Source organism: Vombatus ursinus, unplaced genomic scaffold (genome assembly GCF_900497805.2).
Source record: "Vombatus ursinus unplaced genomic scaffold, bare-nosed wombat genome assembly UNPS02014775.1, whole genome shotgun sequence".
In the NCBI taxonomy this organism is placed as follows: domain Eukaryota; kingdom Metazoa; phylum Chordata; class Mammalia; order Diprotodontia; family Vombatidae; genus Vombatus; species Vombatus ursinus.
In genome coordinates this window covers 3,474,723-3,489,352 of record NW_020954553.1, presented here as the reverse complement: position 1 = coordinate 3,489,352, position 14,630 = coordinate 3,474,723, and the positions used below count along the sequence as shown (strand labels likewise).

At 41.5% G+C, this 14,630-nt stretch overlaps 1 protein-coding gene across 10 annotated transcripts in view; it reads left to right on the top strand.

Moving 5' to 3' along the window:
• Window positions 1–14,630, top strand: part of PUM1 (pumilio RNA binding family member 1) — a 167,934-nt gene that overhangs the window by 128,503 nt on the left and 24,801 nt on the right. For 6 of the 10 annotated variants that reach the window (XM_027864407.1, XM_027864406.1, XM_027864409.1 and 3 more), the window contains 6 exons: window positions 804–1,100; window positions 2,586–2,822; window positions 7,536–7,803; window positions 9,279–9,408; window positions 12,329–12,463; window positions 14,190–14,327. In XM_027864407.1, coding sequence (XP_027720208.1) covers window positions 804–1,100; window positions 2,586–2,822; window positions 7,536–7,803; window positions 9,279–9,408; window positions 12,329–12,463; window positions 14,190–14,327 — 1,205 coding nt within the window. The remainder of the gene's footprint in view (window positions 1–803; window positions 1,101–2,585; window positions 2,823–7,535; window positions 7,804–9,278; window positions 9,409–12,328; window positions 12,464–14,189; window positions 14,328–14,630) is intronic. The other 4 variants (XM_027864408.1, XM_027864405.1, XM_027864410.1 and 1 more) reach the window with 1 other exon arrangement.

The window sequence follows — 14,630 nt, the reverse complement described above, 5'->3', positions numbered from 1 at the left end:
AGAGAGTTTCTCTGTCAAAGTGGGAATGCTCATTGTTAACTGCTGTAATGAGTTACGAGATCAAATAGTTCTCTAGCAAGCATAATTGGGAGTATAGTGCAGAATATGTTGCTGTTGTAAAGGGTCTAGTCTCTAAGCTAACTTTTATTTGGAGGTTTTCTACTCTTTAGTCTTTAAAATGGAATGGCTACTTTTTGCAGAGATAGAGAACCCAGTTATTGACTCTGTTTCATTGGTTCTCAGAGACAGGTAGTAGAATTTGGGCTCAAGAGTTGCAGCGGATCCAGGAAAGCATCTAATCCAACCTTTACTTGAATATGAATTTTGTCTGCAAAATTCCCGATAAGTAGTGCTCCAGCTTCTACTTGGGGACTTCTAATGATAGTGTGTTCACTACTTTCTGAGATAGCTCATTCTGCTTTTGGACAGTTACATTAATGAGCAGCAGTTTGTGTCTTTTTAACTTAAATTTACACCCATTCTTCCTTCTTCTGTCCATTAGAGTCAAGGAGAGTCTACAAGACTGAAAAGAGGCATCATATAGGTGGATTTGGAGTCAAGGGGCTGAGATTTCATTTGTGGCTCTGTGATTCTCTCTGGGCGTTTGCCCCATCTGTAAAATAGGGGGTTGGATTAGATGGCCTCTAAAGTCCCATTTTAGTTCTAAGTGGATGATTCTGTCATTGTTTATGTGTTAGATTCTGTCCTGAAACAATAATCTCTTTGCAATTGCTATCTAAGAAAGAGAAAAGTAGTTTGGGAATAAGACCCTAATCCACTGTGTTTAATCTTCTCCTTTGTAGCCGTTGCAGCCGCCGCAGCCTCTGCAAATGGTGCAGCTGGGGGTCTCGCAGGCACGACAAATGGACCATTCCGCCCGTTAGGCACTCAGCAGCCTCAGCCCCAGCCCCAGCAGCAGCCCAGCAACAACTTGGCATCCAGTTCATTTTATGGCAACAACTCTCTGAGCAGCAACTCACAGAGTAGCTCCCTCTTTTCTCAGGGCTCCGCCCAGCCTGCCAACACTTCCCTTGGATTTGGGAGCAGCAGCTCTCTTGGAGCCACTCTGGGCTCAGCCCTGGGAGGATTTGGAACTGCAGGTAGCAATCATGCTTGAGGTGACTTTAAAGTGAATGTCATGGTCTAGTCTTGATGGAACCCGGGCAATATTGCTTGAGCCTGTATTGGCCAAAGTCACTGAGAGTTGGACCTCGCTAGGAAAGAAAGCCCAAGATCCTCAGACTCACGTTAAATATGGTGGTTCTTCTCCCCTGGTTGTACTGATAGGACTTCATTCCAGGTTACCTGAACAACTGGTATAGTATGTAGAGCATCCAACTTGGGGCCAGGAAGTCCTAAGTTCAAATCCAGCTTCACACAGTTGCAAGCTAGGTGTCAGCACTGGGCAAATCACTTACTCTCTCTCAGCCTCACTTTTTTTTTGTAAAATGAAGATAATACTAGTACCTACTTCACAGGGTTGTGGTAATGATCACATAAACGAGATAGCACGTAAAGCACTTTGCAAAGCTCAAAGCGTTATATGGATGCTAGCTGCTGCTGCTGCTACCAACATTACTACTACTACCACCACCACCACTACCGCTATTACTCTACTACTACCACCACTACCACCACCGCCACCACCACTACTACTACTACTACCACTACTACTACCACCACTATTACTACCACTAAGTACTACTCTCACTACTATCTCTCACACCCATTTAGTTGTTTCAATCTAGATAGTAGATCACTTGAGCTGGTAGAAGTTCATAGAACTTAGTGCAGGTGTAGGAAAGAAGGTGGCTTTCTAAATAGTAGAAGGGAGTGAGGAAGACAAACCCAAACTACCTCAGCAACACATCTGGAAGGACCTTGATGGTGAAGAATGGTCCTTGGATTATTATGTCATAGGTCACAGGTTGCTCTTCTGGCAAATTGGAAGGAGTGTTTACACTGAGGTGCTTATAATGTCATGGAATTGGGAAAAATGTGAAGCAGGAAGATAACCAAGTAGGTGAGATGTGGTGTGATCATTGGGAATGCCTGAAGATGAGGGAGTTAGTGATGTCTGGGATAAAGTTATCCATTTAAGTGACAAAGAGCCCGTCATGCGATGGTGTAGGATCAGAGAGCCTGCTTCCTGAACTGCTTGTCCTGGCCCCGTTGTACAATGTGTTTTAATATCGCCCAGCCATCCTGTGGAGCACAGCAACATTGCCGTTTAGAATCTACAGAAGGCCGAGCCAGGCCTTTCTCCTCTTCTGTGCTTTTTTTCTCTGTGGAGTCCATTATTTGTCCACGAGGGTTTTCTCTTTCCACCATACAGCATGGCCTGCTTCTAGGCAGGCTGTTTCACGGGAATATGGTGTTTTGAGCAGCCAGCTTGGTGTCAGCTTTACTTTCTCTTGGCATTCGGTACTACTCTTTATGCTGTCCCTGGTGACAGGTGGGCAGAGGGTGTAGAAGGGGAGGACCCAGACCAGATTATAATGTACCATGTTGTAGAAGCATGTCATTGGCTTTGTTCTTAAAGCCCCAGGGCTGCTCTAATATACATTGTTTCAATTCTATTTTAGTGGCAAACTCAAATACTGGTAGTGGCTCCCGCCGAGACTCCCTGACTGGCAGCAGTGACCTATATAAGAGAACATCCAGCAGTTTGACCCCCATTGGACACAGTTTTTATAATGGCCTTGGCTTTTCTTCCTCTCCTGGACCTGTTGGAATGCCCCTCCCTAGTCAGGGGCCAGGGCATTCCCAGACACCACCTCCTTCTCTCTCTTCACATGGATCTTCTTCAAGTCTGAACCTGGGTAAGAGCTGTTATTAGCCCTGTCTTGTTCTCTTGCACATCTCAGACATACTTTGCAGGTGCAATTAATAGCCACTTGATTCCATGAGAGGGTCAGCTCTATACCTGTAGACTTGGCCCTGTTGCTGTGTACTTTGGGTACCTAATTATTTCAAATTTGTATCTAGTATCAGAACTTGATACTGGAGTTTATAGGTTTGGGAAGTGCATTAGTGAGAAGCGATCTCCATTATTCTTTAAAGCCCCACATTGTCCAATGCGAGTGTCTCATCTGGCAACTTTATGGCTAGGAAATCTCAAAAGGAATCGGTAGGGCTACAATTGGAAACCTGGTCTCCTTACTTGATAACTATCTTTGCTTCTTCTAGCTCTTACCATACATGGCTGAAATATAGTTTTATGTCTCACAAATTTGTTTTTAGCAAGGTGGCACAGTGAACAGAGTGCTGGACCTGGAGTCAGAAAGACCTGAACTGAAATCTGGCCCCAGGCACTTACCAGTTGTGTAACCTTGGGCAAGTCACTTAACCTCTGTTTACCTCAGTTTCCTCAACTGTAAGATGATGATAATAATATCATCTTCTTCCCAGGATTGTAAGGATCAAATAAGATAGTATTTGTAAAGAGCTTAATGCAGTGCCTGACACATAGTAGGTGCTTAATACATACTTGTTTCCTTCTTTTCTTTGTGTGTGATCCCATTTCATAACAGGATAGTTGAAGGTTACGTGGGGGCGGTTCAAAAAACAAAGAGTCATGAGGCCATATGAAAAAAGTCTTTAAAACGTAAGTCTAAGATTGGGTTAGGTTTCATGTCTGTATTCATGGCAGGTGAAGTATGTATAGGGTAAAAATATATTTTCTCAGCAAATTTCTCAGTACGTGAGAAATAGAGGCTACTTCTTTAGGCTTGAAAGAAGTTTAGGACAAGTAAAAAGGATAACGTTAATAACAGTTAGCATTTATAAGTTCTTTAAGGACTTAGAAGGTTTGCAAAGAACTTTACAAAAATTCTCCTTTTATCCTCACAACCTCTCTGCGTGGTAGATGCTGTTTGAGGCAAACAGCGTTAAGTGGCTTGCCCAGGGTCACAGAGCTAGTAACTATCTGAGGCCACTTTTGAATTCAGGTCGTCTTGACTCTAGTCTAGCATCATATCACTGCACCACCCGGACAGTTCCATAAAATATCTCATCTCATGTGAGACATTCTGATTCACATAGCGAAATGTCAAGTTTTGGAACTAATTTTATTTAGAGCTATGTGGGCACTCCACTCCCTCCACTAGCACAGATTGCAACTCTTCATTACTTTCTCATCCTGTGGGATTTTTGGTCATTTTCTTCTGTTCATCTTCCATAGAGGAATTGCTTAACATCCTGGAGTTCTTTCTTTCCAATTTTTAATATTACCAGTGTAGCTCTCCCACGGCCCATCTGTTATTCCTCGAATTCTCTACGTGACTTGCTCACTTTGCATTTATACATTTCTTTCCCACTAGTTCTGGTGTGCAGATCATGATATGTTGCATCTACCTTTGAACCCACCATGTCTCTCTGTATTGTTCTTTGGGTCTCCTTTTTAATCTTCTGAGATCTTGGTGTTCTGTGATTCATAGCCATATAGCATCACGAGGCGATGATTGATGTTAAAAGAATGACCCCTGGCCTCAGGGGAGCAGGTGGGGACCGTGGAAAGTTCCATGCCTCTCCTGTGCCTTCTGACCTTTTCTCCTCCTCTTCACTTTGGGCTTGGATTGTCCTTCTCCCCAGGCTGCTCCTCAGGTGGGCAGTGGGCATTTCATCACTTCCATTCAGGAGAGAGCTGCTCCCTGGCCCACACAGGAGGCGAGGAGGACAAGGGACACTTCTCCACCCTCCCTTCCCCGACTCTGGCACCTTTGCCTGCAGCTGCCTCTATGGTCTCTTCGCCCTCTTTGTGGGAGCTAGGCAGGGGCCTGTGGGTGGGCATAGTCGACCAGGCCAGGGCACTCCTCCTTGTTTCTCCTGCTTCCTGCATTGGATTCCATTTTCTCCTTCCTCTTTTTCTGCTTCCATCTTCCAGGCAGGGTATTATGGGAAATTGTTTTTCTTTTGACTGCGGCTTGTTTTCTTCACCTTCTCATATGAATGTGCCAGATGGCTGCCAGACCTCATTATTCAATTTAGTTTCAGAATTAAAGTTCAGTGGTATATTTGGTGGCATTGTCAGTGACCAAGAGAAATAAGTCCTTGCTGAAGGAAAATTGGTGAATATTAAAACTGACTGCAAACTGAGCATGACTGATTTCTGATTAGCTTTTCAGCTTTGACTCTGGCACAGTGGAAAGAGCATTGGGCCAGGAGTCGGGACCTGGATTCAAATTCTGTCTCTGACACTACCTATGTGATCTTAGGTGACAAAACCAATTAACACATTTATTATATACCCCCTATGTACTGGGTCCTGGAAATACAAAGAAAAACAGTCAACAGTCCCTCTCCAGTAGAGGCTTATAGTCTGCCTGAGGAAGACAACATATACATATAGAAGTATATACAAAAAATCAAGGTAATTTTAACAACAAGTTAAATTTAACCTTTTCTTAACCTTTCTGGGACTCAAGTTTTCACTACTATAACATTCTGGGGTTATGCTGTGTATCCTCTAATGTCCCTTCCAACTCTAATGATTCTGTGAACTCAGTGAATAATGTTTAGTGTTATAGCCCTAAAATAGACAAAAATGGCCACTGGAAGTCATTCTTTTTTGAATTTGCCTCCAAATGCAGCTGAGCTGAAGCAATATGTATTGGTAGAATGAACCTATCCAAAATCCAGCAGGGAGCTCAGGGACAGACAGAGCTCATCAAACACAGCTGCTCACACACACAGTTCTAATCTTCATTATACTAGCAAGTTAACCGAGCAACTCCTTGGGGTTTCATTTTGATGGAGTAGAGGCAGAAATGAGCATTTGTGAAAGTTGTTACTTAGTTTTAGGACTACCTTGGTCCCTGTATTAAGAGAGCAAATATTATTGGAGCTTTGATTAGGTCTCTCTAGCATTTATTCCTTGCTTTCTTATATTTCCCATCTTAAAACCAGCGATATGGTCTGATACCTCAAGTTAGGGCTGTGGATTTGAGAAGCTTTTTTTCTTATTCCCCATTGCCCTCACTGTCCACTGAGGGAAGTTCTGTTCGTGTTGGTGATGCCATGTGGAGTGGAGATACAATTGTCTCACTAGCAGTGTGTTCAAACTTGAGTTTCTTTTTTATAAAGTCTTCATCTCATGATGAAAATTAGTACAGGAACGTAAATCATGTGCTTAGTTAACCTTTCCCTGTGACCTGAAAGCTTGATCATCACATTGCACAAAGTGGGAAGAAAAACTCCAGTTAGTTGTTTAGAGAAGCTTAATTGTTAGTATATATAGGCAGTATTTTTAATGATATCCCCCCAACCCCTCCCCCCTCAAAACAGCAACAACAAAAAAAACCCCCACAAAACACAAACACACACACAGACACACACAAAAAAACCAGACCATATACTCTGTCTCATATTTAAAAGAGTGACTTGTGAAAGAAAAGATGTCTATATATTATGGGATTACGTTGAGGAAATCTTTTTTTAAAGTAGAATTATGACAGCTCAGAGAGAAACCATCCTACATTTGTATCTGGGTTTTGAGTTTGATCATTTGTTTTGGAGTCTACTGCAGCTTGCTCAGGTACCTTATGGAGAGCTTCATGTGCATAGTTTGAGTTGAACTGCCAGTAAAACAGGCCACGAAAAATGGAGCTCAGCAGCTGAAAATCACGAAGAATGAGGATGGATTTAAAAGACTCGAGCTAAACCTAAGAGTCTTAAGTGACCTGATTGTATTCTTTGCTACCCTGCAAAATCCTTTCAGTCATTGTCATAACTTCTAAGTGAAATTAGAAACTATGAATCAGAGCTCCTGTCAAAATGGAGTCATTTAAGCTGTTCTTTACCATAATTTATGAGTAATTGTACCTTCCTCATGATAATATCATGATATCATTGACTAGAGTGGATTAATTTATGGCACTTTTGGTCACTTTGGCTGTTTTTCATCAGAAAAGCACTTTGCGTGTCATCCACCCTCCTCAGCCATCACATTTGAGTGTTATCAGTGGAGCAAAAACAGTTTTTATGCGGGTGCTGTGGAGCCGCTTACGTTTCATGACAAGAAAGCATTCTAGCTATCTCATCTATAGCTTTATCTTTATCTCCCCTCTCCTCATAATCCTCAGTTTGATTTAACCCAAGGTTTTTGCACTGATTGCCTTCCTCATTGCTGTTATTGGGTCAGGTACCTGATCCACCTGATCACAGCGTCAGTAATTTAAAGCTCGAAGGGAAAGAGGTTGTTTGATAGAGTTCACATAATATAGAAGGGAATGATCATTTTTAGTGACTGGGTACTAATAATTATTGTCCCACCAAAGATGCACATATCTCATTCTCAGTGAAGAGCAAGAACATAGTTTATTTGTCCCTTCCAACTAGGAAAAATTGCTCAGTAAGAAGTGTGATTCAGTAGAGAAGCTGGAGAAGAGACACAAGGTCTGTTAACTAGTTTAGGTTTAGTCTCTCAACAGAGAGTCTCCTCCTTGCTGTGGTGCTCCCCCGAACCCTGACCCCCTGACCCCCTCTTAAGAGACCTGTTGAGGTGGTTCTTTCACTGTTTCTGTTCTGACCAATAGGAGGGCTCACCAATGGCAGTGGAAGATACATCTCTGCGGCTCCTGGAGCCGAAGCCAAGTACCGGAGTGCCAGCAGCGCATCTAGCCTGTTTAGCCCCAGTAGCGCCTTGTTCCCTTCTTCGCGCATTCGCTATGGCTTGTCAGACGTCATGCCCTCTGGCCGGAGCAGGCTCTTGGAGGACTTCCGCAATAACCGCTACCCTAATTTACAGCTGCGTGAGATTGCAGGGCACATCATGGAATTTTCCCAAGACCAGCATGGGTCCAGGTGAGGACTTCAGCACTTTAAATAGTTGGAACTGAATGTTCTGCACAACTTTGGGTAACTTTGACATCTTGTATACATAGTTATATTGTCAGGGTGATTATTAAAACTTTCCTAGATTTACCTTATATAGTCTTTCATTTGCTTGGGGTAGGCTCCTTGCCAAGGACACTGCAAAGCTGATGAAAAGGCACTATCCTAGAAATATTTTTGATTTTGGCTACATTGCTTAAAAATTAGGGCAGTACTTTCTGAATGAGGAGATAGACCCTAGTGACTGAAGGTGTCTCTCAGTGACCACAGTTTAATATAACCGAAGACAGATCAAATAATACACATGTAGCTGGTCCTGTAAACATTTTTAAAAACTTGAGTATCCAAGGGGCAGCTTGGTGGCGCAGTGGATAGAGCACTGGCCCTGCAGTCAGGAGGACCTGAGTTCAAATCCGACCTCAGACACTTGACACTTAACTATCTGTGTGACTCTGGGCAAGTCACTTAGCCCCATTGCCTAGCGAAAAAACAAACAAACAAACTTGGGTATCCAGACATGTCAGGGCAGATATTTTCAGGTGGTTATAGATAAAGCATCTTTCTAATTTTAGTGTCTTTCATCATTTTGTGTTTTAGTGATGGAAATGTCTAAGGGACGGGCACAAGAGTAGGACCAGTTTTAAAAGAATTAAATAATGTACGGTAGCAAGTGTGGCCTTCTCGTGTTTTTTCGTCGTCTCTGTCCTTTGGTACCCCTGTGACACTGACAGAGACGGAGATGCTCTGATGACAGGGACAGGGAGCCGAGGTGTGGCATTTTCCTCCCTTGAGTCTTCGCTCCATCTGGTTCAGTGAGATGGAGCTTCTTCCTCTTCCTCAGAGGAGTTTGTCTGCCAGGTCTCCAGAGATTTTCTTCTCGATAGAACTGTTTGTAGTTCAGTCTTAGGGGAGATGTTTATGAACGTTCTGGTCTTATTTCCACATGTGGAAAAGTCAAGACTTGTTTTCTTCAGCTTCAGGGACATGCATTTAAAAAGGAATTATTATAGAAGCTCCTATTAATTCTTCATCCTAATTGGCCTCTCTATTTTATGGTAACTTGAAACATCGTGTGTGAGACCAAGCATCCATCCAGTGTGACAGGGCTCCAGAATAGTTCTGTGGGCCTGTTTTTGGAAGAAGTGAACCAACTCGACAGTGTGTCAGATGCGTGCCCTGCTTTAAGAAAGCAAGAGCAATGGAAATCCAAGAAAAATAAGCCCTTTTAAGTTACGCAGTGATTATTCACTTTACAAAAACTTTCTTGCTTTACAGAAAGAAGTGTTCTTTTTAATGCTCTTTAAAACCCTGGCCCTGCCTAGTATAATTCAAATAGTACCTGGTTTACAGCAACAGCTCAACCCATCTCTTATGTAGTTTCTGCTAAACCTGAATCTCCATGTCCCTCTGAAATGATCTCATTATATTTATCCATTCGTTTTCAGATTCATTCAGCTGAAGCTGGAGCGTGCCACGCCAGCTGAACGCCAGCTTGTCTTCAATGAAATTCTACAGGCTGCTTACCAGCTAATGGTTGATGTCTTTGGAAACTATGTTATTCAGAAGTTCTTTGAAGTAAGTCCTGGTCTCTGCTTCGTTGCGTTCATTGTTATAAGTCTCTGATGGCACGAAAGATTTTCTAGGTGAACTTTTTCACGCAATGTTCCATTTTGATTTGTCTTTTGTCTCCCTTCCACACCTCCTGTTAATGAGTTCATTGCCAAATGTTTCTCTTCCATACTGTTAAAATGCTCACACAGATAATTGACACGTAACTGTCTTTTTTAATGTGGCAGAGACTACCTTTAGAAATGGGCTCTAAATAGTCATATGAAAATACTCTAAATCACTGATAGAGAAATACAAATTAAAACAAGTCTGGGGTACTGCTTTATACTCATCTGATTGACTAACATGACAGGAAAAAATTGACATACTAGGGAGACTGTAGGAAAACAGGTACACCAATACACTGTTGGAGTTCTGAACTAGTCCAATCATTCTGGAGAGCAGTTTGGAAAAGAACTATAAAACTGTGTATACCTATTGACCCATCAATGCCGCTACTAGGTCTGTATACCCAGGATATCAAAGAAAAAGGAAAGGAGCCCATAGGTACAAAAATATTTATAGAAGCTCTTTTTGTGGGAAGGAAAATCGAGAAGATGCCCATCAATTGGAGAATGGCTGAATCTAGTTATGGTATAATAAATATAATGGAGTACTGTTGTGCTGTAAAAAATGATAAATGTGGGATACTCTTAGAAAAACTGGGAAGACTTATATAAACTGACATAAAGTGAGTAGAACAGGAGACATACTTAGACAGCAACAGCAGTATTGTAAAGATAATCAACTGTGATAGACTTAGTAAACTGATCAGTGCAGTGATATACCACCGTTCCAAAGAACTCATGGTGTTAAATGCTATCTACTGCTAGAGAGAGAACTGATGGAATCTGAGTGCAGATTGAAGTATATATTTTCCCTTTCTTTTTCCTCAGAACTTGGCTAATAGGAAAATATGTTTTGCATGACTTAATATGCATAACTGGTATTGTATTTCTTGCGTTCTCATTGGGTTGAGTATGGGGTGCAGGGAGGGAAAGAATTTGGAACTGGAAGTAAAAATTAAATAAAAAATGAAATGACCAAATGTCCCATGTGAATTTAAAAAAACAAAAAAACAGGCACTAACAAAAGAACCACTGTTCTGAAAGTGTTCTTTAAACATTATTCCCATTAGTCTAGCTAAAGCCTTCTGAACAAGTTGAGGTATGTTTTGTTTTAAAAGGGTCCTAAGGATGCTGATTCCCTTACCTTTCTCAAAGGAACCAATTCAGGTATTTAATCAAGGTAATTATTCAGCAAGGGAGATTCATCCAACTTCTTTAAGTTTCCGTTTCCTTATCTGTAAAGTGAGGCTAACATTACTTTTAATAAAGAATGGCATGGTTGCCAGAGGGCTGTCTCGATAGCCAGAAAGAAGGACATTCACAGCCTCTGAAACTTTGCAATTTAGCTCAGGTCTTTCCCATGAGAAAGGTAGGGTAGAATAATATAGTTTAAGAGACAAGCTAAGTCCATGATGAAGTTATTAGTGCCAATAAATGGGACAAATAGATATTGTGGGACTAGAGAGAAGAGAGCTGTGAGGGTTGTCTGGGGTGATCCAGGATTCACCCATCGTCTTGTTGGTGGTTTTTTGTTCTACACTTTTTCATTTGGAGAAGGGCATAATTTGTATTTCACGTCTGAGTATTTTAAAAGGCTTATTTTGAATAGATGGCACCGTTTAGATAGGTTGAGATCATAGATCCATCAAAGTATTTCATGAACAAAGAATTCACTATCTAGGATAATTCATACCTAGTCATTGCCGTCTGCTCTGGGTCCCACCCTTCCTCTGATTAGAGGGTGGAGAGCATCTCTCAGAATCTCCTTATAAGAAGGGCCTAGGCTAGGCATCTATTCCTTTCCCACCTTGCTTCACTCCTCTGTACTTCTCTGTCATGCCCCTTTCCAGGTACCTCTTCTACCTTTCCCTCCCCCCAAGGGCAGGGACTATCTTTTGCCCCTGTTTGTATCCCCATCACTTAGCATGGTGCCTGGCACATATAGCCTACCCTATGCTATTTAAATATATAATTGGATTGGTTACCTACTTGAAACTAACAAAACTAGAAAAGTAAGATCTAACTTAAGACAAAATTGGAAAGGTACCCATCCCTGCTGTCCTTGACCCTAATAATCTTTGACTAAATAGTTGTGACCATTAAAGAGGCTTATCCTTCTGAGTGTAGTACAGTGTAAGTGCTGAACTTAGGAAAGATGAGCTTAAATCCCAACTTCTGTGTTTAGTTAGCTGTATGACTATGGGGAATTCACTCAGTTTCCTCATTTGTAAAAAGGAGTTACCTTTGGTAGAGAAGCAGCATGGTATACCAGCTAGCAGGCCATCTTTAGAGGAATCAGGGCTTCATCTCGATACGTGCTGGCTTTGTGACCATTTTTAAGTCACTTCTAAGTTCCCTAAATAACTGTCAAAAGTGATTAAGTTTATAGTTAAGTTACCAGCTTACCTTGGTGCAAGGAGTTTCCACACTTGGAGTTCCAAAAAAACAAAATACCTATAGTACCTACCTCATAGCATGTAAGAGACCAGATGAAATAATGTTTTGTAGATATGTAAGCATTTTAGGGACATATAAATATACACGATGATGATGATGATGATTTCTTCTGAAATCATGGAAGTAATTAAGCTGTTTGGCTTTAAAAGACTATCTCTTTTAGTTTCTAGCCTCGATTAAAGCAAAAATTTGTTTATTTTAATAAAATTTAATTAAAGGTAGAAGATCCAATGGTAAAAACCTAGTGAATGGACCTCTAGGACGTGTGGTGTTATCTTTTCCCCCTGTTTTTGTTTGTTTTTGTTTTTTTATTTTGAGCTTTGTTCCTGATAGCAAGCCTGGTTCTTGTGCTTGCTTTCCAGTTTGGCAGCCTCGAACAGAAGCTGGCTTTGGCAGAAAGGATCCGCGGGCATGTCTTGTCCTTGGCTCTGCAGATGTATGGCTGTCGGGTCATCCAGAAAGCCCTGGAGTTTATTCCCCCAGACCAGCAGGTAATTGTAAGTTTCCACTTTAACTTTTTTCTTGGTGTTTGATGTTCTTCTGTGTAACGCATAATCAGCTGTGTGAGTTAGTCTCCTTCTGTTTTCTTTCACACTTTGTCTTTTGTGCTTCTGACTCTTGGCATTTGGCTTTTGTGCATGGCAAATATGAGCCATAGAATTGTAAATTCACAGTTCATGAAGCATCTTAATTTCATAAATTTTCCAATCACCAGCTCTTTGATCTTGTTGCTTATCCTTTCTGGGTCTGGGTTTTCTCGTCTCTGAAGTGTGAGGATTGGGCCAGGCGGCCTCTGAGGACTATTCCAGTTCTAGGTCTCTGTGAGCTAGGAATCATCATCATTCTGTTCGGTGTAACAGATGCTTTTATTAGTTGGCAGTTACTTTTAAGTGGTGGAATTGCAGGAGATTTTCACAGTATCCTCCTCATGTTGATCTGTCCTTAGTCCTAAGCATGTGAGCTTGCACATTTAATTTCTTAAATTTCAGTTCAATTTAGTAAGCATTTATTAACTGTATTAACTATTTAGCTATAAGGAGTTGCTCTCGTTGCTGAGATTATAAAACCAGAAATGAAATTTGACCTCTATCTTTCTTCAATCTCAACTTCCCCAAGTTTCTGACACTGAACAGAACTCATTACAATTTCCTGTGTATACTTAATAGTTTTTTTTGTTTGTTTTTGTTTTTGTTTTTTTTGGGGGGAGATAATTTGTTTAATCTTGCCGTCCTGTCCCATGAACGTGTGAAATTTTACCTGGTTTCCAGGTTTCCTGTTGGATAGTTTATTTTTTGTTCACCTGTTAGATGTTTTTTGTGCTTCTCATCTCACATTCACTCTGATCTCTTCATTTTTGGTCTTGTACTTTTACCTTACACAAGTCAAAGCCCTTCCTAAACACTCTCCTGCTCCAAAGTTGCCTTGAAGGGCATTACAGCGGAGTCATTGTAAAGATGCAGTTCAGGGGTGACATTTCGGATCCATCCACTCCTGGCTTCTTTCACCCCTTAGCACCTTTCTCTAAAGAGGATGCACTTTTGGTTTTTTCCTACCTTCTGTGCCTTTTTCTTAATGTGCACTACAGTTCCAGCTGCCTTCCTCTGGTTTATTTCCAGAAGAGATGCTGCTTCTGTACTGATGTGTTGTTATGCCAGGAAGCCTTCCAGGGACACCCCCAAGCTTTTACTGCTCTGGCCCTGGCTCTTCATAGTTGTTCTTCAGTTGGAGCATCTCATGGTGATTTTCACCTTCCTCGTTCTTGTGCATCATAATTGTCAGGCCCATTAAGGGAGAAATTTAATGACATTTACTGCTTTTAAGCTACGGTGGTGGGGAGGGAAGCGTCCAACAGTGTAGAAAGAAGATTGGGTTTGGAATCAGAAGAGTGAGGTTTGAGCCCCTTCATTACCATTAGTCAGTTATAAAACTCCTGGCAAGTCAAGCTCTTTCCTTGTCTGAGTCTCTGTTTTCTCATCTGTATAACAGGATTAATCATTAATACCTAAGCTGTCATACTGTCAAATTAGGTGATAGTACTTTAGTTTGTAAAACATGCTATCACTTGTGACTGATTTGCAGTGTTTCACATCTGATGTTGTCGTAATTTCTTGTGTTTGTTGGTTTGATACCACCGTTTATTGATGTTTGTCTGTGTTAAGATATTGTGTAGTTGTTTTCCAGCTGTGATTCTGGTGGTGCTTTCTTTCTCTTTCTCTCCAATAGAATGAGATGGTACGGGAGTTAGATGGCCATGTCCTGAAATGTGTGAAAGACCAGAATGGAAATCATGTGGTTCAGAAGTGTATCGAATGTGTGCAGCCTCAGTCCCTACAGTTTATCATTGATGCATTTAAGGGACAGGTAAGTGACAGGAGAGAAATCAGTTAAACTCTGAGGCTCATTTGTGGCTTTTGTTATGCTTGAGATGGAAGGTGGGAATTCCAATGAAATATGTCAATATGCTTTGAAGCATAGTATGTTATACCCCTCTAATGTGTGGTGCGCTGGGTAATGGGCGGGGCCTAGTCAGGAGGACCTGAGTTCAAATCTAGCCTCAGATACTAGCTGTGGGACCCAGGGCAGTTTATTTTTTAACCTCTTGCCTGCCTCAGTTTCCTCATCTCTAAAATGTGGATAATAATAGAATCGACTTTGCAGGATTGT